This window comes from Scatophagus argus, chromosome 6 (assembly GCF_020382885.2).
Source record: "Scatophagus argus isolate fScaArg1 chromosome 6, fScaArg1.pri, whole genome shotgun sequence".
In the NCBI taxonomy this organism is placed as follows: domain Eukaryota; kingdom Metazoa; phylum Chordata; class Actinopteri; family Scatophagidae; genus Scatophagus; species Scatophagus argus.
The window spans coordinates 24,598,587-24,626,088 of record NC_058498.1 but is presented as its reverse complement, the minus strand read 5'-3'; the positions used below and the strand labels follow the sequence as shown (position 1 = coordinate 24,626,088).

At 39.7% G+C, this 27,502-nt stretch overlaps 1 protein-coding gene across 1 annotated transcript; it reads left to right on the top strand.

Moving 5' to 3' along the window:
• Positions 1-195: 195 nt before the first annotated feature.
• LOC124060718 (desmoglein-2-like) lies at positions 196-17,753 on the top strand (the record flags this gene model as incomplete). The annotated part of the gene is made up of 12 exons (XM_046391974.1): positions 196-300; positions 2,529-2,687; positions 2,864-3,005; positions 3,733-3,890; positions 6,239-6,373; positions 6,633-6,818; positions 7,962-8,341; positions 8,454-8,596; positions 9,097-9,318; positions 10,257-10,499; positions 12,077-12,207; positions 16,498-17,753. Coding segments are annotated over 12 exons (2,160 nt in total), but the record flags the coding sequence as incomplete, so codon positions are not given.
• Positions 17,754-27,502: the final 9,749 nt, after the last annotated feature.

Sequence of the window (27,502 nt, the reverse complement as noted above, 5' to 3'; positions counted from 1 at the left end):
AAAAGATGAAATTTGCCAGCCAGTGCAAACAGGAATGTTGTTGCTGTGAGACTGAGCTGCCGTACTTTCAGTAACTGACAGTACACACTCATGCGGTAAGCTTGTCTGATCATAACTGTTGACAGTTTTCCAACGTTCTCCCGAATGCATGTTCTGTATTGACTTTTTGGCCGTTGCTCCAACTGTAATACATGAACTGCATTCCAGCTCCAGGCTGTTGCTGTGGTGAAGGCTTTTACGATTCCCCGGAGGGCACTGGAGGAAAATGTAGACTATACTCAAGGCGAATTTGTTGCCAAGGTGAGTCACTGGCCTTTGTCTTGAACTCTATTCTCTTGCTTTGACTCGGATTCACTTCACATTCCACACCCAGAATAAATAGTTCTGAAAATGGACCTTAAGCTAATAACAATAAAAAACAAATAAACCAAATAAACCAAATAAACAAGTAAAGAAGCAGTACAATGTTATCTTGCAGCACACACAGGGGATATGTGGTCGGTGGGTACCTACAGGTTCCCCACTGTAACAGCTGCTCAGTGTCACTGAAACAAGAACATTTCTTAATTTTAAAACTGATAGGACATACAAACATAAACATTTTATTGACTGTAACACCACCTTTTAGGTCCTGTAAATCATATTTGTTGCCTCTTTTGTATTTCATTTTGCATAGGAGACACAAAAAAATGGCAGAAGGATTAACTCTGAATGCAAATATGCAACAGAAAGCAAAACCTGAACTATCAGTAACACCTTCTATTAAGACCACGTATCTTATGTATTAAAGTGTATCATAAGATGTGCTTTATGACTACAATCATAAACACATGATGCTTTCAGACGCACTATATCAGCAGTCAAATAATATTATACATGTGACTAGTTAATGCTTTTAGCTAGTAAGATACTTACAAAACTATACAGATCTCAATCAACTGTAGTAAGAACTCACATTATGATGTAATAGTCCATGCAGCATTGAGTGTTATAAATGTATGTGTTAAGTAAATGAAGTATATATTACAGTTTTTCAGAATTGCTAAAACACTAATTTCTGTTGTGTGAATCAATTGCTCAGTTGCCTAAACTCATTTGCTGAACTGAGCATCATTTTGACAAAACCATGAACTATCTTCTCCTAGTAAAACACTATTTGCAGAACTCAGTCCTTCCTTTTGCAAAACTCTAAACACATTCTCATGCAATAAAACACATTTGTCACTGTGATGCACTTGTGATGCATAACGGTAACAACAAGTGGCAAAATATGAACACAAATAAAACACGTGTCATTCATTGAACACAACGATTCAAAATTGATCACACTTATTTCTCATCATGTCATGACAGCATGACAACCAATATAAGCCTGTTCAGAGTGCAAGCAGGATGGTTCTGCAAGCTCATGACAGCAGTGGATCAGAGACACAGAGGACGAGTGCGTGTAAGAGGAGGTAGAGACGGAGGAAAAGAAGGAGGAAGAGGAAGAGGAGGGAGATGAAGAGTGCCAATTTCTGATGAAATCTGGGCTACAGTCATAGACCATGTACTGGTGGATGACATGACCATGAGGGAGGCAGGCCAAAGAGTTCAGCCAAACATCAGCCGATTCTCTGTGTCCACCATAATCCGGAGATTCAGACATGAGAACAGGTACAGTCTACTTTACTGTACTGTTTTATCATTGAACGTTTAAAGTACTACTGTATACTGTATATATATTTCAGAACATTACATTACATATATTTTGCACATTCTCTTTTTGCAGGATTGCAAGACTGCCATACAGGGGTGGGAGGACACCCATGTTCACACCCCAGCAGGAGGCCATTGTAGCTGACATTGTCTGTCAAAATAATGCCATTACACAACGGGAAATACAGCAACAAATTATTGAGAACCATACAGACTTCGAGGGAATCAATAGTGTGAGCCTTTCCACCACTGACCATATCCTCCATCATAACAGGATACTAATGAAACAAGTTTACAGAGTGCCCTTTGAACGTAGGCTGGACAATTTCATTTGTGTTTGTCAATTTCAGCATGATTTTTTTCCCACAGTACCTATTATTACCATAGTTTATGTTTGAATGCAGAGTAAATGCTAAATCCACTGAGTTGTGAAATCTTTGTTGTCTTTACTTTTGGAGATAGAAAATGCATGTGCTATACTTTATTGTGACCAATAAACATTTCTCCATAAGCAACATGCCTTGACCACTGTGTTTTCATTTTTTTGGTGTAGTGTTTAATGACTGATCAGCGGTTTTTCTATTTTGTCTGATTTGTGCAAGATCTGACAACATTGTTCGGTTTTGAGCACATGTAAAACTATTTTGAGGTGATGATGTGATTTTGCCAAAAGAATCAGAAGTTATGTGAATGTAGTTTGAGAAAAAAGTTTTGTGTTTAGAATTCTGAGAAAAGACAGGAGGATTCAAAAAATGTGTTTTAACAATTGTGAAAAACTGTAATATAAAGGAGATTGTGTTTAGCATAATCTGCTCTTCTTTGTGTTTCAGATTCACTCTGATTTCGATGATGGCACAGGGAATATCATCTACTCTTTAGAGGGGATTGGTGCAAACCAGTATCCCTTCAATGTGTTTGTGGTTGACCCTGTAACTGGAGTAATTCGTGTGACTCAGGTGCTTGACAGGGAGTCCATTGCTTTGTACAACGTAAGTGACACGTGATCTGTTGTTTTGACTTTTATGTCAATTTTCTTTGCTAAAGTAATTGCAGCTTTTCATATTTCATTTCGAGATTTTTGTTTTATTTATTTTACAGGATATTTATGTTTGTAAATTCAACTGACAGATGGCAAAAATAGCAGTATTTGACTTTTCTGTTCCAGCTGTCAGGTGTTGTTCGGTACAGAGATGGTAGGCTGGCAGAAGAAAACTTTGATATACGATTTAAGGTTGTAGATCAGAATGACAACCCTCCAGTGTTTGGAAATATCATGCCCTGTGAGGTGCAGGAGCTCACTCCTCCAGGTTAGTGTTTCTGTCCTGATATGTGTTGACAAAGCAATCCTTAATGTCTAAAATGATAAATGGAACAAGGCAAAAGTATGGGCAATGCAATATGCTTTTATTAAAGATATTTAAAAATGAATTATTGATATCATGCTAATAATAGTGCAAGTAATAATAATGCATATGACAGCATCATAGAAATCATCCAGCACAGCTGTTAGACTTTGTGGATCTTTTGTTTATGAGCTCATTTGGTTGCTGTTGTTTCATATGCTTTTGTACAGTTATGGTTTCAGACTGTCTTTCACCTCCCTACACTCATATTTTCAGTGTAATTTATTCCTTATTTTTAAACTTTACAAACTATACTTACAGCAACAATATTGTTATTGTGAAGTTGTCTGGCCATTAGAGTTTTGCAAAAGGAGGGACTGAGATCTGCAAATAGTGTTTTACTAGGTGAAGATAGTTTATGCAGTTAAAAAAAACTGTAATATGATGCAGCTACACAGCTGTGGATGAATCAGTAATGGCGAATGATATATGAAACACTTGATACCAATATGATCGTAACTTTTGTTCAGCAAAGGGAGTGAAAAATTCTCCTACCAACTAAGTATGCATGCAAACAATGCACGATTAAAAATATTCACAAAGATGCAAAGATATCATTAGGAAAGAAATGCACTGAATACTGCATGTAATCAAAAATAAAACTAAAAATAACTTGTTTATTTTTTTCCAGGGACTTCTATTCAGAAAATAACTGCAACTGATGCTGATGAACCAGGGAATGAGAACTCTCAGATTGCCTATTCCATCGTAAATCAGAATCCACCCAATGGCATGTTTGGCATTTCTACAGATGGAACCATCTTTGTCAACAATTTATTGGACAGAGAGGTATGGACTACAACAACAGATCCAAAGATCTGATCTAAATTATGGAGGAATTAAATTTTTAACTTTATCATCTGGTCAATGCCAGCTAATCCAATCACCAATCAGATTTAGTCAAGAAGGAACCCCTTTAATCTGTCTTTTTTGTGTGTATTTTTTATGGAAAGTTTATATTGTCTTTGGGATGACAACTTAACAAAAACCAAGATGACTTAACCTGTCACAAACACACTGTAGCATGAGTTATACAGGGCTTGCAAAAGCATTCGTACCCCTGGAAGTTTTCCACATTTTGTGATGCCACGACCATAAACATAAATAAATTTTAGTGGTGTTTTATGTGAAAGACCAACACAAAGTGTCACACAATTGTGAAGTAGAAGGAAAAATATGCATGCATGCAAAACTATTCAGGCCCCTTTTTCCTGAGTGCAACCAATTGCTGTCAGAAGTTGCCTGATCATTGCTGAATGATCAAATGCTTACCTAATGATTAAATAAAGTCCACCTGTGTGTATTCTGTGAAGGCCACAGAAGTTTGTTAAGAGAATGCTGGTGAGCAAACAGCATCATGAAGTCCAAGAAACACACCAGACAGGTCAGAGATAAAGTTGTAGCGAAGTCTAAAGCAGGGTTAGGTTATAAAATGATTTCCCAAACTTTGAACATCTCACGGACAACTGTTCAATTCATCATCCGGAAATGGAAAGAGTATGGCACAACTACACACCTACCAAGACATGGCATTCCACCTAAACTAACAGGCCGAACAAGGAGAGCACTGATCAGAGATGCAGCCAAGAGGCCCATGGTAACTCTGGAGGAGCTACAAAGACCCACTGCTCAGGAGGGGGAATCTGTCCACAGGACAACTATTAGTCGTGCACTACACAAATCTGGCCTTTATGGAAGAGTGGCAAGAAGAAAGCCATTGTTGAAAGAAATCCATAAGAAGTCCCATTTCCAAACATGAGGAAGGTGTTCTGGTCTGATGAGCCCAAAACTGAACTTTTTGGCCTAAAAGCAAAACGCTATGTGTGGCGGAAAACTAACACTGCACATCACTCTGAACACAAAATCCCCACTGTCAAACATGGTGGTGGCACCATCATGCTGGATGGGAAGATGGATGGAGCCAAATACAGGGCAATCTTCGAAGAAAACCTGTTGGTGTCTACAAAAGACTTGAGACTGAGGCAGAGGTTCACCTTCCAGCAGGACAACGGCCCTAAACATAAAGCCAGAGCTACAATGGAATGGTTTAAAACAAAACATAGTCTGTGTTAGAATGGCCCAGTCAAAGTCCAAACCTAAATCCAATCGAGAATCTGAAAACGACTGTTCACAAACAATCTCCATCTTATCTGAATGAGCTTGAGCTGTTTTACAAAGAAGAATGGGAAACAATTTCATTCTGTAGACGTGCAAAGCTGGTAGAGGCTTACTCCAAAAGACTTGCAGCTGTAACTGCAGCGATAGGCAGTTGCACAAAGTATTGACTGAGGGGGGCTGAATACTTTTGCACGCCGCACTTTTCAGTTTTTCATTTGTAAAAAAATTTGTAAATCAGGTACAATTTTCTTTCTACTTCACCATTGTCTGTTGATCTTTCACATAAAATGCTGATAAAATTGATTTATTGTTGTGGCTGTGACGTGACAAAATGTGGAAAAGTTCCAGGGGTCTGAATACAAGCCACTGTATGTTATGTGTTAATGTGACATGACCTCCGTTAGCTAGTTTGCTTGATTAGCCATTCATCATTAATCCTCAGTGCAAGGATGCCAGCAGCCAAACCCAGCTTGGATCTTCATTAATATTCAAAATGCCAGTGTTTCCCAACTTCAGCTGTTGAAGATTTCTTTCCCTTACTTCATCTTCTAGTGCAGAGAAATTACAGCATGCTAGTTTCTTCTCATAGACAACATGTGCTATTGCTTGGTGATCTTACTTTATTGATTAATACCTTTTGAAAGGAATTATCCATAAGATGTCTTGGATACCCATCAGGGCAACATCTTTATGTGCAAAGACTCCTTCATATACAACACCAACTGTTGCATGATTGGTATGAAATCCTTTGACATTAACATCCCTGACCAAAACATACACAACTTCAAACAGAGCACTTAATTTGTGTGTATGACCATGTACACTACTCTAGATAAGATTAGCCCCACAGACATCAAGGTGCATTGTCATACTCTTAGTGAAATTTTCCAATATGTCCTTTCTTCCCACCTTAATTCCAAAACATTTATGACCCTACCAGAAAATGACAAGTTTCATTCCTATAATTTCTGGAAATGACAGTTAATGTTGGTATTTATAATTTTTTTCCTACTTTTTAGAAAGCAGATCAGTACACTCTGACAGTGAGAGGTCAAGACTTGAATGGCAGTCCCGGGGGAAACGCTGCAACCAGCACTGTTACCATTAAGGTCCTGGATGTGAATGACAACCTTCCTACACTGGAAAAAGAAGCGGTAGTTTTATTTTTTGCACTCTCCTATATCAACATATTGGTATATCAATTGTATATTTGTACAAGAAAAACAATGTCCTTGAGGATTTTCAGAGCTGTATGATTTCACTGTTTTTGTTTGAGGAAATAAGGAATATATTAAAATGTTGACACGCTCACAGATCACTCAGTAAAGAAGAAATGTTCATCACGAATGTGTCGTCAAACAGATCTTGTAGAAAACCTTGTTACGTTCATCTCATAATGTGTTTTACTTGCAGTATGAGGGCAGCATTGATGAGAATACACAAGGTGTGGAGGTGATGAGACTCAAAGCAGAAGACCCGGACCTGGAGGGAACAGACAACTGGCAAGCTGTGTTTGACATTGTCAAAGGCAATGAGGCGGGATACTTCAGCATTAAAACAGACCCCATCACCAATGAGGGCATCCTAATGCTTGACAAGGTACTTGTGAATGAGCAGCACAACCGGGGTTTGGGAGTATTTAATGAGAAGCAATATAATGCATGTCTTAGCATCCCAGTCCTTTGTGAGATAAATGTGGTATAAACTCTTCTTACATATGGTTGTTCCACAAAGCAGCAGCTCCTTCTCATACCTGTGGGCTTAGCCTCACTAGATGCTTTGGGTGTAGGACCTCTTTCAAGGATCAAGGATCAAGGAACTTTTATTGTCATACCAGCTCACATTTGCATGCTTATGGTATGAAATTCGGACTCAGGTCCTGGGAGCAATAGGTAGGGAATTTTTATAAAAAATATGAAATGAAAAGTTGAATAAAAAAAATAGAAATATAAGCTAAGTAAATATAATATAAAGAATATATAGGCTAAGACAATTACAATATAAAAAAAACCTAAAAATTCTGAGAAAGAAAATAAATGAATAAGAAGCCAGTTTAGCATGTGAGGATAGATATGCATGTATGCTTTTGCTTTCGGGCACATCGTTTCCTCTTGCCAGCCGCTCCCTGTACTCTGCTGCGCCACTCTGTTGTCCTCAGAAGCCCCTGTCTTCCAAGTGTGGATTTCTGCTTTGGTGAGATCGTAGTAACCAAACTATCTCTGACAAGCATAAGTTCAGTTGGGCTGTACTTCACACACGGATTTAGCTCTGAACTAGTGCTAAAAACGGCCTCTGAGTAGCTAAAATAGGACTTAGTCCCGAAAGCTCAAGAGGCAGCTGCTCTACTGTGCGCCGCCATCTTGAGTTTATTCTTCTATTCTGTTTTAAGAAGTTGCCCCTCAAAATTGATTCTCTAACTTCTCTGACATCTTGTCAGTGACAAATTTGCCTTCACTGAACCTATTTTTAAAACAAACTTAAACACTAACCTAAAATCAAGTCCTTCCTGACACTCCTGATTAACTATGTTTTCCACATCTAGAAAAAATGACAGTGACGTATCCATCAGACATCCATCTTTAACATTATCAATGTACACAAAACAGCACCTGCTGTTCAGTCCTTATTTTATTCAATATAATGAGCCTGAGTTGACAAATCGTGATATGTGATATAAATCGTGTGTTGTTATTGTTATAATAATAATCTGTGACCATTGTGTTTGTGTGTGACATTTCACAGGCTGTAAATTATGAGGACGTGAAGGACCTTGACCTAGGAATATCTGTTAGAAACAAGGCTCCACCATATGATGGATCTGGGGCAAGTTCTGGAACTAGTATAAGTTTTGGAGGAGGAGGAGGAGGAGGAGGAACAGCTGGATCAACTGGAGGTACTGGTACGGGAAGTTGGTCTGGAGGATCATCATGGCAAAGTGGGACGACATTTAAAACCTATCCAGTCAAAATCAATGTAAAGAATCAGCCTGAGGGGCCAGCCTTTGACCCCAAAGTCAAAGCTGTTCCCATCTCAGAGGGAGGCAACTCCTTCAACATTAATGATGTTATTGCCCGCTACCCTGCAATAGATGGAGACACTGGGAAACCAGCTGAGAATGTCAGGTCAGTACATACACAAGCACATACACATGAAGTGTCTGCAGTTATAATTACAATGTCAGCTTAATTTTCTACAATCAGTAGTAACAACTGACACAGCTTTTTTCTGCTGCAGGTATGCCAAGGGCTCAGACCCTGACAACTGGCTAACCATCGACCCAAAGACAGCTGAGATCAAACTGAACAAGATGCCTGATAGAGAATCTGAATTTCTGGTCAATGGGACATATTTTGCTAAAGTGCTGTGCATCACTGAAGGTACACTCTTCTCTGTGTTTAGTGCAGACTCAGATATTTTACACATCAGACTAATACTCTCAGTGGAAAGTAGCTGTGAAAAGGTACTACACCTCAAGCTTAAAAATCTTAACTTCACTAGTGGCTTCAGCAACCTACAGTGATTGGTGAGGCACTGACTTCATCACAATCAGATTTACAAACATGTAAACCCTACAGAGTAGTTTATTCAGTTTATTATTTTAATAAAAAGAGAATTAAAACCAGTGAAGTTAAATGGAAAATAACTTTATAGAACAAATCACTGGATAAATATAACCATTTAGTTTATTTTTTCATTTTACATTTTTTTCTTTCCGTGATGACAGGTGAGGCACGGCCTCTCCTGCCTCACCTGACTGCACGTCACTGATGGTGATACATGTTGGTTTTCTTGTGTACAATGTTGTCCTGAGGCAAAGTGAGGCAAAAAGGAAATGCTGAATGATCTGTCCTTATTTCTCTTTGTGTTTCCAACACAGACCAGCCTGCTACAATGGCCACCGGCACCGTAGCAGTCCAGGTGGAAGATTTTAATGACCACTGCCCCACCCTGACCAGCAACATCCAGACTATGTGTACCACACATGATTCTGTTATTGTGAATGCTAAAGATGAGGATGTTTTCCCTAACGGACCTCCTTTTGACTTTGTAATCGTCCAAGTGGGCACTAAGGGCAAATGGCAAGTGGAGCATCTCAATGGTAAGGAGAATACTGTAAATTATTTAATAGTTATGGTATATGGAATATAGCTAAAAAATACACAGTTGGTATAAAGTTGGAAATGGCTCAATATTGACATAAACTAAGGTTAAGGCTTATTAAATTGGAAAGTTTTTATTATTTTGTTTCATTCTGCATGAGTGGCTTTAAGCTTCAAAAATGAAATGAAGAACAGGGTTTGACCTTAAAGGCAATAACATAAGTACAACAACAATAACTTTTTCACTGTGGTTATGTTCCAGTGTTCAGTGCAATTGAGTTTATTCTTTTACAAAAGGCTCCTGAATTTCAAGTTAAGACAGAATGGCCGTGCATCCCTTTTTTATCCTAAATTGGTAAGTTTTGGTGTCATTCTTTTACATGTCTTAGGCGTGATCGACTGGTGTCAGGGAAATCTAGATATACAGGGATATACAGTATATATATGTGTGTGTGTGTGTGTGTGTGTCTTCTTCAAGCTCAAGTCCTCTACTCCTGGGAGTTTGAAGGTTCTGCTGTTTGTCAACCACCACAATGTCCGGCTGGTTCACCGTCACCATTTTGTTAGTCTGAATCTGGAAGTCCCAGAGGATCCCAGCTTGGTCATTCTCAACCACCTTGGGAAGCGTCTTTTATTCTGACCTTGGGACTTCCAGCCCATACTGACTGCAGATGTTCCTGTATACTATGCCAGCCAGTTGGTTACGGTGTTCCATTATTTATAGCATAGAGTGTCCATCCATCCATCCATTTTCTATACCGCTTATCCGTCAGGGTCGCGGGGGAGCTGGAGCCTATCCCAGCTGACTACGGGTGAGAGGCGGGGTTCACCCTGGACTGGTCGCCAGTCAATCGCAGGGCTAGCATAGAGTATATTTTTGGAAAATTTGCCACAACAATTTCCTATTCTTTTCATTTGTTTGTCTTGTTGCTGGAAGACACTGCAGCGATCCTGAGGGCGAAGGAATCCATGTGGCCTGGTGTGTATGAGGTGGAATTTTTGGTCAAGGATCAGCAGGGACATTCCTGTCCAGAACCACAGAAAGTGAAGGTCCAAGTTTGCACCTGTGAGGATGGAGTGCAGTGTGGAAAACGAGGCAGCAGTGGTCAGTCCAGCAAAGGGGTAGAGTTCGGACCTGCAGGCATCGGACTGCTACTTCTGGGCCTGCTGCTCTTACTACGTAAGTATGATGCGATGCTGGTTATGATGAAGGGTCATGTGATCAAACATTGATGAAGACAGGTTCAAATCTAGTTAGGCCAAAGCTGAGGCCAGAGCAAATTATTCAAAACTAAGAGCAAAACTAGCTTGCAGCCAATACATGTTTTTTTTGTCTTTTTTTTTTTCAAATAGAAAATAAGAATTAAGGACTTTGTTCAATATGAACATAATAATAAGATTTATTCGTCAGGCACTGACACAATGAAAATTCTGAATACATAAATATTCACAGGTACATAGCCTGAGACCAAGTAAGGTGTGATTTTAAATTGGCAGAACATCAAGACGAACCTCAGAAAGTAGTGGGAGGAAGGAAGGTAGGAAGTAATACACTACCCACCTAAGCCCTTATAAGAGCTAATCAATACTGCCTGACCCACAAAAACTGTTAATATGCTGAATAATAAGAATAATTATAAAGATGCAAACTCTGTCACTTTGTCTTCTTCTTCCCTCAAACAGTGTATGAATTTGAGAGACAGAAAGAGGTGGCATATGGACTATTGCAATGTTTCTGAACATTATTCTGCCAGTTATTAATAACTGTGTTACGTAAAAATAGATAAGTTGAGGACCCTCTGAGCTGAACTCCACACACACAGACACGAAAATGAGGTTTAACAGATTTTATGTGAAGTTCCAACCAGAGTTCAAAAATTCTTAGTCTGAAAAAGAGTAGAAGTAGAAGTAAAATAATTCAAAAACTTGGGCGGCAGGTGAGTAGTGATCAGGGGAAAAATACACAAAATTCGATGGTCTGCAGAGCAGGACACCAGGAGACATGAGGAATGCAGGGAAGAGTTGGGCGTGAGTCACGGTGGAGCGATCACAATTTCACAAGATTAGTGAGAGCCTGAAGCACTGATACCACAGTTGGAGTCACACCGATCTGATGAACCTGGAAACCGTGAACTGGTATTTCATGCAGCAGACAGGAGTGGAGTTGATATCAGCGTGATCAGGAAGTGAGCAGGTGTAGAGGTGGAAGGCAGTGCTCAGGTGAATACGCCCAGCTCGGGGCAGGCCAAAAAGACAGACAGGGGAGTTGAGACACATGACAGGGACAAACCGAAACACAAGTGACTGGAAACAGAGGAGCACAGAAGGAGGGGAGATCTGGCAGATCCTGACAAACTTAGAACACCGCTTTGTCACCTGTTGACCCGCCTGCCATAACCAATGATATGTGCGATATGTGTCTTGTCCTACATCTTGTAAGTTGACCTGAACCTCCCCGCACTGTGGTCTAACCTGTAGGACCTTCAGATTATAGGCCAACCCACCTGCCTTATCAATTTCTCAGCTTTTTGAATTTATTATTTAAACCTGTTTTTTCATTAGTTCCTTCCTATTTGTGTTGTATTACACTTTTAATCTTAGAATAGACTAGTTATAGATACATCAAGTGGTTGCCTGTTACAAGAGAATTGTATTGTACAGCCCCTCTATTTTGAGGACCCGACTGCTACTGTAGTTCCCACATCACTTTGGGAGCCATTAAGATAGACTAAAACTTTGCTGTTGTTGTTGTTACAGTCATTCCCCTGTTGCTACTCTTCTGCCAGTGTGGGGGAGCTGCTGGTCCTCCAGGAAACTTTACTGAGATGCTTTTCGACACCAAGTCACACCTCATTAGCTACCACACTGAGGGCCAGGGAGAGAACACGGTGAGACTAACATATTTAGCTTTTCAACAGATGACCACCATTGTTGAGGACAAGAATCCTGTCATATTTAATTGTGGCTCACTATTGAGAAGATGTGTGGTTGAAAGCTGCATGAAATGATTTTTCACTGCTAGGCAGCAGAATAGCTGTTGGCTCTGTATTAACATTTGGATCATTGTGCACTAGTAGTGGCATTTTGGTTACTAAGAAGGGTCAGTGATTATGGGAATAAAAATCGGGGCATCACCCTGTCACCCTGAACAAACTTATCAGGAAGGCAGAATCTGTTGTTGGCTGTAAACTTGTCACCCTGGAGGAGGTGGTAGAGGAGAGGATGCTGGCAAAACTGCTGGCAATCGTGGACCATCCCTCTCACCCTCTCCACAAAACACTGGACGAGTTAAAGAGCAGCTTCAGCAACAGACTCATTCAACTCCGTTGCTCTAAGGAACGATACAGGAAATCATTCCTACCTGCTGCCATCAGACTTTATAACTCAACTACCTCTGTCAGAGCCATAATTACACACCTGGACTAAATCTACCTCTCACCTTTTTGCACTCTGAAAAAATGGTATATTCTGATACTGTTTTTACTATTATTTATTTTCATACAAGTACCATTTAGTGTATTTTATCCTCTTTAGTATATTTTATTCCCTTTAGTGTATTTTATTCTATTTTTATACCCAGTATTTTGTGTCATTGTGTGTTTTTACTGTATTGAAGTATATCGGACTGCTATGACAACCTTATTTCCCCTCGGGGATGAATAAAGTAATCCATCTATCTATCTGTCACCAGGGACCAATAGCCAAATTAATAAGTGGGAAATAACAGTCTCTTAAAATTGAGGAAGGGTAAATTCGAGCACTGACTGTCATGAATCCGGCTGCTGTTACAAGTACATTCACAATAACCACAGACAAAGACAAGTTAAATTATAACAACAACCATTCAGAGATAAGTATCATTTTGCAATAAAAACTATTATTCAATTCAATTCAGTTTATTTATATAGCGCCAATTCATAACAAAAGTTATCTCATGACACTTTCTGATTTGAGCAGGTCTAGACCAAACTCTTTAATTAAACTCTAAATAGAGAGAGCCCAACATTCCCCCTTGAGCAAGCACTTGGCGACAGTGGCGAGGAAAAACTGCCTTTTAGAAGGCAGAAACCTCGGAGCAGACCCCGGCTCAAGATGGGCGGCCATCTGCCTTGACCGGTTGGGTTGAGAGAGAGAGAGAGAGAGAGAGAGAGAGAGCAGGAGAGAAAGAGAGAGAGAGAGAGAGAGAGAGAGAGAGGGGGGGGGGGGTGGGGTGTGAGAGAAGGAGCACACAAGCAGAGATGCATAGCAGCAGTAATAATACCAGAAGTATCGGAAATGTAGATAATGATAATGACAATGAAGTATACAGAAGGTATTATGGCGATTTTGATAACAATAGTAGTAACAATAATGGTAGTAGCTGTACTGAGTCGTAACAGAATTAAATCAGATTATGACTAAACAGTAGTAATCGCAGTAGGTTTTGAGCAGGACCACAGCAGGAGGTCCAATCATGATGGATAGGAATCTGCGGGACAAGAAAGCACAGGGACTCCAGGGAAGAAGTTGAGTTAGTAATATGCATTAATGGGACATGAATGTGTGCAGAAGGAGAGGGAGAGGAAGAAAGAGCTCAGTGCGTCATGGGAGGGCCCCCGGTAGTCTAAGCCTATAGCAGCATAACTAGGGGTCGGCCCAGGCCAGCCCTAACTATAAGCTTTATCAAACAGGAAAGTTTTTAGTCTACTCTTAAATAAAAGAGAGGGTGTCCGCCCCCCGGACCGAAACCGGAAGATGGTTCCATAGTAGAGGAGCTTGATAACTAAAGGCTCTGGTTCCCAATCTACTTTTGAGGACTCTAGGAACCACAAGTAGCCCTGCATTTTGGGAAAGCAAAGTTCTGGTGGGATAATAGGCTACTATTAACTCTTTAAGATAGGATGGCGCCTGACCGTTCAGGGCTTTATATGTGAGGTGGAGAATTTTAAAATCTATCCTGAATTTTACAGGTAGCCAATGTAGAGAAACCAGAACAGGAGAAATATGATCTCTCATGCTGGTTCTTGTCAGTAGTCGTGCTGCAGCGTTCTGGATTAGCTGGAGAGCCTTTATAGATTTATTGGGGCAGCCTGATAGAAGGGAGTTACAGTAATCCAGTCTAGAGGTAATGAATGCGTGGACTAATTTTTCTGCATCTTTCTGACTCAGGATGTGCCTAATCTTTGCGATATTGTGGAGGTGAAAGAATGCAGTCTTTGAAATATTCGCTATGTGTGAGTTAAAGGACATGTCCTGGTCAAAGATAACTCCTAAATTATATATATATATGAAATAATACAGTGGAGCTTGAGGCCATGGCTAAGCCATCTGGCAATGCAATATCACTGCATAATTTGTTTCTAAGGTGTTCGGGGCCGAGAACAATAACTTCAGTTTTGTCTGAATTTAAAAGTAAGAAATAGCTGGTCATCCAGGTTTTTATGTCTTTAAGACATGCCTGAAGCTTGACTAGCTGATTTGTTTCATCTGGTTTCATTGATAAGTACAATTGTGTGTCATCCGCATAACAATGAATATGTATGGAGTGTTTCCTAGTAATATCACCAATGGGGAGCATATGAATGAATATGAATGAATGTTATTGGCCCATGGACAGAACCTTGGGGAACTCCATGACTAACCTTTGTGAGTGTGGACGATGTATCATTAACATGAACAAATTGAAATCGATCAATAAGACTGAAACCAGCTTAATGCAGTTCCTTTGATGCCAATTAGGTGTTCCAACCTGTGCAGTAATATAGAGTGGTCAATGGTGTCAAATGCAGCACTAAGGTCTAACAGTACAAAGACAGAGATAAATCCCTTGTTTGATGCCAGGAGGAGGTCATTTGTGACTTTGACCAATGCTGTTTCTGTGCTATGATGAGCTCTAAAGCCAGATTTTCAAATAAGTTATTATTTTGAAGAAAGTCATATAACTGATTGGCGACTGTTCTTTCAAGGATCTTGGAAAGAAATGGAAGGCTGGATATTGGTCTGTAGTTGCTTAAAACCTCTGGGTCAAGTGTGTGTTTTTTAAGGAGAGGTTTGACTACAGCTACTTTAAATCAGGGACAGATTGATCGTGTCTAATAGACAGGTGCAAAGTAAGAGTAAAGCTTCTTTGAGAAGGTTAGTAGGGATGGGGTCTGAGAGGCATGTTGTTGGCTTGGATGAATATACGATTGAGTATAGCTGATGGGGATCAATAGGTGAAAAGCAGTCAAGATGATTATCTGTTTCTACTGTTGGTTCTAAGACACTAGTGTTTGATGTTACATCAGTACCAGCTGAGGTCAGTAGGTGCTGAATTTTGTCTCTAATGTTGGAGATCTTGTCGTTAAAAAAGGTTATAAAGCCATTGCTGCTAAGGGTCACAGGGATGCAAGGCTCGATAGCACTATGGCTCTCTGTCAGCCTGGCTACAGTGCTGAAGAGAAACCTGAGATTATGCCTGTTATCCTCAATTCATTTTGAGTAATAGGCTGCTCTGGCAGTCCGTAGGGCCTTCCTATATAATCTAAGACTGTCTTGCTAGATTGAGCGAGATTCAATAAATTTGGAGGAACGCCATTTCCTCTCAAGTTTTTGCACGTTTTGCTTTAATCTGCAAACCTCGATATTATACCAGGGTGCAAGTTTCTTTTGCTTTATGAGTTTCTTTTTTAGCGGAGCAACAGAGTCTAAGGTCGTCCTTAGTGAGCTTGCAGCACTGTCCACGAAATGGTCAATTTGACAGGGATTATTGTATGGGGACATGATACTGAAGTTAATGACAATAGAACTGTTTCTTTTATTTTAGCCACAGCACTATCAGACAGATACCTAGTGTAGGAGTTTTTTCTTGGTGGTATGAAGTCAAATAGTATAAACTCAAAAATTATTAAACAATGGTCGGACAGAAGAGGATCTTGCTCAAAGACTATTAAATGGTCTACATCAATGCCATATGTTAGAACAAGGTCAAGAGTGTGATTGAAGCAATGAGTTAAACTGACCAACTTACTGTGTGTTAATGGACATACCAACACAACATTTTAAGGGCACAAAACAAATTCTTTGGCACAACCATTGTTTTAACCAAGAATGAAAGAAATTATTCTGCAATGATTGTTTTTTTTTGTTTCAGTGATAGCTCTGTTAACTAATGATTTTTGAATTTTTTTGTGGGGTTCTTATGTTTAATTTAATCTCAGAGAGTCCTGGTTGTTGGAGGGCCAGTAAGCAGTGGAAGGCAGCTTGTCCAGGAGGAAGGAGATCTGTCCCAGAAGAGTGATATCTCTGGATCTCAAAGAGTCCGCTACAGCAAAAGCAGTCCAAATGGTGATGGGATGCTTGTGGGGCTCAACTAATACAAAACAGTCAATGGAGAGAGGGCATGTTTCCCATACTCCTTCCTTGACAATTGAATTTTTTGAATTTTTCAATGAAACAAAAAGAAAAGAAAAAATGCCAATCCCAGCCTCCCTTCAAGCAGTGCATTCCTAAAGGTCAGGGGGAGAGGCAATGTTACATTACAGTACATGGTCATTACTTCAAAGAAAGGAAGGAATAAATAAACAATAAAATAACAACAATGGTCATCTAATGCCCAAAACTATCCTAGCAGACCTATTTAGTAACTTCACGCAGCCCCACATCTCTGTTGCTGTGCAGTTATCTAGGGCAAAGTTCTCCAGCGCAGATATCTCCACACATACATATGATTACATTTGTTTATTTTCTATATATGATTTTTATTTACATTTTTTATGTCTTCACCACTGTTAAGACTGTCTTATATCTTTAGTGGCACAGAATGTCACACAGTCATTTCAGTATAAAATCCGTATATTCTCATATTTTATGTCGTTTTCAGTTCTATTGTTTTGCATTATCTCTTCCACATTTATATGCCTGCTGTGTGTTGGCACCAATATAACAGACATGAATACTTTGGATTTGGTAGATCAATTTTGTGCCAGATTAGGTTGCTACATATGGTTGGAGCGAGAAACGTCAGTGTCCGTTCTTGTAATGAAAGAAAACTGGGTAGCTGACTGAGGTTTATTCCTTTAAGTTTACAAAATCTTCTGTTTGCTCTGTAAGTTGTTCCCTTTTTCTTGTATTCAAAAACATTGATGGGAAGCTCCACTTTTCAGGTTGTTCTGTAAATATTTTTCTAATAAATAATAAATATAGCAATTTGGATTGAAAAGATACAGAAGAAATAATAGTGTACTTACTCATATCTGCTATGTCACCACAGGAGCTTATATCACTAAAGAGCTTATACAGTATACAGCTTATACAGTATTAACCGGCAACTTCCAGAAAAAAATGAGACACTTCAAAAAACTGCCGTCCCTCTAATGGCCACTTGAGGCTGGCACCAGAAGTGACTCATTCCCCATCCCCCTTGTTAAATTGATCAACTTTACAGCAGAAATAAACATGTTTGCCACCTTCATGACAACTGTTTGTGGGGTGAATTTTTACATATCTCACTTATTTAAATTACATTAAGGCTTAAAATTATGCATAATTTATAAGGTGTGATCACTTTGAGTGACGGCTGCAAGCAGGTGAACTCTGGAGGACAAAGCCATGTGCAATGCACTCAGTTTCTTATTTTTTTTTAACTTTTGGGGTTAAAAGGTCGATTTATTTTTTTCTCAATCTCTGCAGCAACGAGCGCGGAGCTGCTGAAATACACAGTATAGTAACTATTATTACTTATTTTATCGTTGAAAGCGGTGGAAATGTGCTTTATATCATCATCAACCAGCTCAACTCAGTGATGTCACAGTTGCCTGGCAAGGAATTGCATTAATCCAGCCTAGAAGTAACAAAAGCATCAAAAAAATTTTCTGCATCTTTCTGAGACAGGATGCTCCTGATTTTATAATGTTACTTCAGTGATAGAGGGTAGTCCAAGATAACTAACACATTCCTTATGTTTGGGCTGGAGGCCAAGGTAGTGCCATCCATCCATCCACCCATGCATTTTTATACCACTTATCCGTCAGGGTTGCAGGGGTGTTGGAGCCTACACCCTGAACTGGTTGGCAGTCAGTCACAGGGCTGACACACAAAGAGAGACAATTACACACGCATACACTCATACCTAAGGGCAATGAAGAGTAGCCAATTAACCTAATGTGCATGTTTTTTGGGGGGTACTTTGGGAAGAAGAAGAAAACTGGGAGAAAACCCATGCAGGCACAGGGAGAACATGGAAACTGTCTTGCTGCTAGGTGACAGTGCTAACCACTGCACTCTGGTAGCTATATCATTAGATAATTTTTTTCTATGATGTTTAGGACCCAGCTCAATAATTTAAGTTTTGTCTGAGTTCAGAAGCAGAAAGTCACAGGTTATCCACGTTTTTATGCTTTTGAGACATGCCTGAAGTGCCTGGAGTGTTTCGTAACACATTACCAACGGGAAGCATATATAAAATGAATAGTATTAGTCAGAGAAAAGAATAATTCTAATTGCTGCTAATTGAACTCCGTGACTAGTGGCATTTACAGAAGATTCTTGTTAGTATGTACAAACTGAGATTTGTCCGATAAATAGGACTAAAGCCATCTCAATGCATTTCCTTAAATGCAAATTAAATATAACTATCTTTGTACTAAAATGTGATGACCAAATGCAGCACGAAAGTCTAATAATACAAATAGAGAAACAAGTCCCGACTTTGACCAGTGCAGTGACTGTGATGATGAGCCCTAAACCAGACTGAAAATCCTCAAAAAAATTATTATTATTATTGTATACCATTCACGTAGCTGAATGGTAACTGTTTTCTCAAGGATCTTGCAGAGGAAGGAAAAGTTAGATATCGGTCTATAACTGCCCAAAATCTTTGGATCAAGAGTAGGCTTAGGAAGGAGTAGGAAGGAGAGGTTTGACTCCAGCTAATTTAAAGGACTGAGGTACATAGCCTGTTAACAGAGACAGACCGAAAACGAACAAGCAGCACAATAACAATAGCCTGGGTCACCTCCAACATGGCAAGTCACCATCAGCAGCTCCCACGGGGTTTGTCAGTTTGGCAGATTGGGTACCTTCCAGAAGTGAGTGCGACCGTTTCTGTTTTTTGGGTTTGTTTTTTTTTTCTAATTTAATGAAATGAGAATGATCTTATGAGAACATGATATTAAATTAAATACCACATAGCACTGACATGATGTTCAGGGTGTGTTTCTGATTGGACCTCAGGGGAGATTAGCTGCTGTCTTTGTTTTTGTCTGCCTTGTTTTGTCTGTATGTATGTGTGTGTCTGTGTGTGCCAAGCTTCAGGTGGATGGTAGACAGTTTCCTGTAGAACCTGTTTTAATCTTGAGCACTGTGAATAAAATGACTCCACCCTCATAGTCATCACAGCTAAGAGACTGACTGGACTAACTGAAATCTTTTTCTTTTTTTTTTCCTGACCAAACACATTACATTTAAGAGATGAAAGGTGGCTGTCTGTTTGTTGGTTTAGTTTAGTTGGTTCATGGTTAGAGAGCTGCAAGCAACAGTGTTATTCTCCCTTTTGAATACTGCTTTCTCTTTTTTGTAACATATACCATCATAATAAATTCTCTTGCTCATTGAGCAGCACAAATTAAATCCATCTTGATAAACAATTCAATTCAATTTAATTTTATTTAAAGTGCCAATTCATAACACAGTTATCTCAAGACACTTTACAGGTGTGTAAACAACACAAACAACCAAAGAGAAGAGAATCAGAGAGAAACAGGTCCCAGGGCAAAACCCCACACTGAGTAAGCATATGGCGACAGTGGCGAGGAAAAACTTTCTTTTAACAGGCAGAAACCTCGAGCAGAACCAGACTCAGTGTAGACGGCCTTCTGCTGTGACCGCCTGGGAGGGGGAGGGGGGAGAGGAGAGACAGGGAGATGGAGAGAGACAGGAGAGGGGGGAGAGGAGAGACAGGAGAGGGGGGAGAGGAGAGACAGGGAGATGGAGAGAGACAGGAGAGGGGGGAGATAAAGAGAAAAAGGAGAGAGAGAGAGAGAGAGAGAGACAGGGAAGATAGAGAGACAGTGCAGAGCAGGAGCAGCAGGATCCAGGCAGGGCCATGGAGAGGGTTCTGGATCCAGCAGCACTTCGTTTCCGACAATGTAAAATTCCACTGCCACAAATGTTTGGAACATAATCACCATCGCGTATGTTTGAGACAAAACATTTGCTGTTCATTCTATGTGAGTGTTTGTCATATCTTGAAAGAGTTATGTTACCTTAAAAGAGAATCTTATTTCATCAAAATGTACTGAAATACCTGAAAGTAAATACAGATAATAGATTTTCATTAGTTGAAAATATGGAGATTGTCTGCACGTGACCTGTACGGCCTAGTCATGATCTACAATGATACATAAAAATCATATCATAATAATAACCTAAATTTTTAGTTGATTTATATTTTGTAGTGAAGTGTGAAGTACAATATTTGCCTACAAAATGTAGTGCAGTAAGAGCATAAAGTAGCACAAAATGGAACATGTAAAGTACAAGTACCTCAAAACTGTACTTGAATAAATGCTCGTAAATTCCACCACTAGCCTCACCATCCTGGCGCCATTTGCCTTCTAACCAGTTAGTTCTCTATGAGGGTGCTCATGCCAAATTGCTGAAGGCACCAACAGACATGCAGTGACACATTTTATTTTTACCACAACACAGCTCGTCTCACACAAACTCTGACTCACAGACAGACACACCTATCAGCAACACCACGCCCTGCATGTCTGCTTTCTGTCAGGTACTGTAATTATACACCTATACAGAAGTTCTTTCCCTCTCAGTTCCCACTGTATTATCTCATGTAACAGCTTTAAAACAAATATAATAGTAATCCATTTGAATCCAAACCATCCAACCACATCATATATGAGCATAGAACCACAATAACCAATGTCTGAATACCATGTTTACACTAAAAATAGCACGTATATGCAGAGAAGCCTGATAAAATGACTGACCCCTTTCACCTTGCCAGGAGATGAGTTTCCTTTTCTGACTAGATAGATGAACAGATGAACTGAATGATGTCTAGTGGTTATTGGTGACCTTTATTTATAAACAACATCATGATCAGCAGTCATGAAGTTCTCCAAATGAACAAGAATAACAAGAATTAAATCATAAATCAATTTATATGCAATCAAATTAATTACAAGTAGCTCTGTTTCAAACTCATATATTTCCTCAATTTCCCCAATCCTGGGTGAGGGATCCCTCCACTGTTGCTCACCCTAAGGTTTCTCTGGGAGATTTTCCTTAGTCAATGTGAGGGTGATGTTGCTATAATGTTATGTAAAGCCCTTTGAGACAAACTGCTAGTAAAAATGGGCTATTCAAATAAAGTTGTCTTGTCTTGTCTTGTCTCAATTTCTTTGAAAGCTGGGCAATAGGTCTGCCTGCTGTCAGAGAAATATGAAACTGTATTTTTTTTTAAAATCAAAATGGTTGTCAGAAATAATTATATCCTAAACACCTTCTTGAACACTAATCACGTAGACTCATCGTAACTTTATCAGTTGTAAATCAACAGAAATACATCTTGTGATACATGTGATACATCTTGCATTAATTCATGGCTTAAAGCCTCCTTAGTTAAGCATTACTTAATGTATACATAGACAACTGTTTTGGTTAAATTTACCATTATCAAATTACTATTGCACAATGTAATGGCATAGAAAAAAAATACCATCATTTATATTAGTAGGACCGGGTCGCGAGGGCAGCAGCTTAAGAAGGGATGCCCAGACTGCCCTCTACATGGACACTTCCTCCAGCTCTTCTGGGTGGACCCCAAGGCGTTCCCAGGCCAGCCAAGTGACCTAGTCCCTCCATCGTGTCCTGGGTCTTTCTCAGGGTCTCCTCCCGGTGGGGCATGCCTGGATCCGTCTGTCAATCTCACGCTCCCATCTTCCCTCACTCGTGAACAAGACCCCGAGATACTTAAACTCCCCCACTTGAGGCAGGAACTCTCCTCCAACTTGGAGGGGGCAGACCACCTTTTTCTGGTTGAGAACCATGGCCTCAGATTTGGAGGTGCTGATTCTCATCCCAGGTGCTTCGCAATCAGCTGCAAACCTCCCCAGCGCATGCTGAAAGTCCTGGCCTGAAGAAGCCAACAGGACGTCATCATCCGCAAAAAGCAGAGATGAAATCCTGTGGTTCCCAAACCAGACACCCTGCAGCCCCTGGCTGCGCCTCGAAATCCTGTCCATAAAAATAATGAACAGGACCGGTGACAAAGATAAGATAATCCTTTATTAGTCCAATAACTGGGAAATTACAAAGGCTGCCCTTTGGCGGATCCACTCATTGCCCAAGCCAAAATCACTGAGGTAGTTGGGAAGCTCCTCAGTGGCAGAGCACCGGGAGTGGATGAGATCCGTCCTGGGTACCTTAAGGCTCTGGATGTTGCGGGTCTGTCTTGGTTGACACGACTCTGCAGCATCGCATGAAAGTGGGGGACAGTGCCCCTGGACTGGCAGACTGGGGTGGTGGTCCCTCTTTTTATGAAAGGGGACCGGAGAGTGTGCTGTAACTACTGAGGGATCACACTCCTCAGCCTCCCCGGGAAGGTCTATTCCAGGGTACTGGAGAGAAGAATCCGGCCGATAGTCAAACCTCGGATCCAAGGGGAACAAGGCGGTTTTCGCTCTCTATGCTATATTGTTTATTCGAGCCCATCTTCGAAAAAGCTAACCAAAAAGGACAACTGGATTACCTGTTTAAACTCTACTATGCAAAAGAAAGACAACTTTATGGACCAAGGACTCAAAGAATACAAAGAGGGAGAGAGACAGAAACAAGAGTGAACAGACAGGCATTCACTTATGGTTAAAGTGAATTTATTCATTTAAAGTTCAATGTTAATATGTTAATGTTAAAGAAAATTAGGTCAAACCTAAATAACCACAACATTGTGTCATGCCTGGTTTTTGGTTATGCTTTGTTTTTGATTTTTGAGTCCATGTGTCATGTTCCATGTGTGTCCTGTGTTTCCATGTATTATGTTCAAGGTTTTTGTCATGTCCGCTTTTATTTTGAAAAGCGTCACTTCCCCTGTGTGTCCTGTTTTCTTGTAACTTTGCTTTTGGTTTTCCTGATTGCTTTCTCCCTCCTGATGTGTGTCACCTGTGTCTCGTTGTCATGTCTATTTAGTCCTTGTCTTCCCAGTCACCTTTGTCAGAGCGTCTGCGTTTTTTTTTTTTACCCATGTCAAGCCAGGAACTTTTGTTTAGTTTTGCCTTGCCATGCCTTGCCTTGTTTTTGCCAGGAGTTAAGCCACAGTTTTTCATATATCCTAGGACACAGTAAGTGTGTGCTTTTTTGAGTTGGGTTTTGTTATCATAAAATAAAGACTTTTGCTCGGACCTCTGCCTCACCTGCCTGCGCCTTTTTGACTCTGCATCGGGGTTCAGCCTTTCTCTGCGTCACCGACGCCCACCCTTTCTGACACATTGTCCCTACACACACACACACACACACACACACACACACACACACACACACACACACACACACACACACACACACACACACAGTTAAGCTGATCACTTTTGTTAGATTGTTCAGTGATCAAAATCTGCACTCAAACAGAAAAGATGTGACATTGACATTTATTTGACAAAGGGTTTTTATTTCTGATTTTGTTAAGTTTCATTACTTCTTTCAGCATGGCATTGATGACACACTCAAATATCTTGTTGATTTTGTAGGATATGATTTCTGCTCAGTCAGTTGTCTTGATGCTCTGGGCACTTTCTGAAAGATGCAAGTACTGCTTCTTGTTTCATTTCCTCATATACCGATGATTTAATATGGTGGTATGGAAAATTATTTATTCATTTATTATTTTAATAGGTCAAATGCAAAATGAAACCAAACCAACCAAATGAAACAAAGCAATCATCTTCACTGATGTTTACAGATGTCTTCAGGTCTTGTTATACAATATTGGGGTCTTTCCATATGCTAATTAACAAACAGCCTGACACATGCAGCCAATTTAACATTAAATGCAGTTCATTAACATGAACAAATGCCTAAGAACAGACTTTGCTGTCAACACATTTTGTTAATCCCATGCAAAAATGTCTTAATTTGTTACTGCTTTGTGCAAGAACAAATATGAGAGAAAAAAAAGGCTAAGACTTTTCTAATAGGACATAGATCAGAGTTTCTAGTTTAAAGATAATCAAACTGCTAATGCTAAACAGCCAGAAGACATAAATGTGTCCGGTTTCCTTGTAGCTAGATGTTTGTTTTGTTGCTGCTAGCATTAACATTAGTTAGCATTAGCAATAGCAACATGGTTACTGCCGGCAGTCAAGCTAGTGTCCAAAGAAACTGTAAGAATCTCAGTTTAAGACAGCAGGCCGACTGATAATGATAAAGTTGGATGATAATACTTAAAAACTAAAATTAAAGAACACATTTAGGCCACAAAATAAAGTCCATCAACATATCAAGGTATACACTGCTGAAACAACATCACCAGATCAGAACCATGATGCCCAAACCAACAATAATAACAATGATAAATTTGTTATTTTGCAGACAAACATTTGCAGGCAGTGCAAATATCTGATCCTCATCTATAAATTGCCTTTCACAGTAAAGCCTTAAAATAAATAGGGCAGAACTCAGAAAAACAGCAATGAACATTAGGACAGTGATATTAAACCATCTGCCACTTTAACAACAGAATTAAACATCAGGAAGGATACTAAAGATTTACTGTATATATAACATAAAATGCAGCTGCAGCCAACAAACCCATATGAAAGCAACAATATCATGACAAACATGTCATCAGGATGTGTTTGTGTAGACTCTCGATGTCTGCAGATCAATGAAAGCTGAGTTGTAAAAGGAGTTACCCTAACAGAGCAATGTTTATGAGGATGGAATTCAGAGTTACTCATAGTTTTCTCTGGGTGTGACTCCTTCAACACGTTTTCTGAAGCTGGCAATTAGGGCATATAATCATATCGACATTTTATACTCTCACAATGTTGGGAACACCTTTTGGCCTTGTTTCTAGAGGTGTATGTGGCTGCAGAGGCTTGCAGGGACATGAACATGGCAAAATATGGAAATGTTCAGATCTGCTTAATCCTCAGAGTGACACGTGAGCTGTTTTCAAAGAAATGCAGAGCTCCATTTGCATTCGCATTCACATTTGTTACCAAACTGAGGCTACTAAATTATGAAAGACAATAGTATTTAGTTTATCAGTACTTATTAACATTTGGGCGTAATTACACACTGCAGCCTCTCTTCTGCTGAGCTCGTCCTCATACACACAAAGAGAAGCCAGAGAGCAGCAGATTAGAGAGGCTGTGGACAAGACAGTAAACCAGGTCCAGTGAGTATTAGCAAAAAACAAACAAACAAAAAGACTAGAAAGCCAGTACTTTATTAGTACACCTGTTCAACAAGTATGTATGTAGAAAATGATATTTTAGTCTCTACCTGCAGTATCGCATTCAACACCATCGTTTTACACACTGTGTATCTAGCACAGAGTGGTAGAGCTGCTACAAACAACCTTAAACAAAAGCTCTCTGTATGTCTGCAGTCTGACTGTTTAGTTTGCCTTGTATCCTGTCATACTTTGTCATATCTTTATAAACTCAGCTGCTAGCTGAGAAAACAGCACCTCCTCCTCTCTACCTGCAGACAGTGACTCACGTCAGCAGCAGAGGGAGGAGGACAGAGGACGGGATTAGTGACTGATCATGACTGATGTCTCTGTTTTTCATTCTTCAGCTTTACTCAGTATTTCCACGTCAGGAATATAATTTATTTTATTAGCATTTTGAACTTCCTTCTGTTATTGAATTTATGCAGTTTATACAGTTACATAACTGTTGTAAACTAGAACAAGCATCTCACAAACTACAGCCACAATTTCAAAATAGTTGGAACCTGTGTGAAATGCAGATAAAAACAGTAATCATTTGCAAACAAACTGTCTTTACTGCCAGCAGGTTTACAAAGTACGATCATGTGTGTATGTTAACACAATAGTCGTGTTCTTGTTTCAGGGTTGTCCATTAATTTGTCATTTACCAGACTTTTATTTCCTCAGCGGATGATAATGGTGGAATCTGGCTGACACATCAGATAGCAAGTAAAAATAAAGTAGTTTCTGATCCAAAATAATGTGGTTGATCTAGACATCTGTTTGACATCTGTTTGGAACTTGACTGTATTTTATTTTTTTTATTGTAGTAAATGTGAACACAGTCACTGAAATGCTGTTAAAACATGTTCAGGCTATAAGCAGACTTTTAAAAAATTCAATTTCCCACTACATTCTGCAGCTGCAACACGATCCCCCTCACTCAGAAATATGAGATCAAAAATAAAATTTTCTGTATTGTAGGAATTAAGTTCTGTCAGTAGTCTCATTGAGAGTGATTAAGATAATTATTCATTGAGTCTTTAGCTTCATACAATACAATACATATGATGAATATATATACATAAAAGAATACATATGATGTGCAATAAACATTTTTGTGAAGCTGCTCCAACAAACTGATAGCTGTCTTGTGTCTTGATACAGACCGATCAATCAATCAATAAGAAAATAAAACAGCGTGTCTGGGTCTGTAACGCGGAGGACCGGAGGGAAAATCAGGGTTTGTTGAAGAAAACCTTCCAGCAGAAAAGTTAGGTTCACAGAGTAAGTTTCCACAGTGTTTAACCTCTTTGTACCTCTTCTTCTGAGAGTTCCTCCCATAGTTTCATTCATCTTGGGGCTAAAAACCATTCATAGAGACAGCACACCCCTGCTGGTTTTCGAACATTCTCCAACTTTCCCAGTATTTTGTTGTACCTGCTCCAACTTGTTTGTTTACCACCCAAACAGTCTGTGGAGTATTTGACTGAGTTGATTAATTCAAATTCTTTCAATGCACTGTGTTAAAATCACTTTGATGGGGAGATGTGTTGGCATTTTACATAACAGAATGCTTCCATTCATATGATGGATGTCAAATGAAGTACTCTGTTGGCATCACTATCACTTTAAGGATACTGGTATTTTTTACTGGGATTGTCAGTTTTTAAATGATACCCAGCCCTATTACACACTGGTAAGGTGTGTGTGTGAGAGAGAGAGAGTGTGTGTGTGAAAGTGTGTGTGGTGGAGCACTCCTCCTCTTT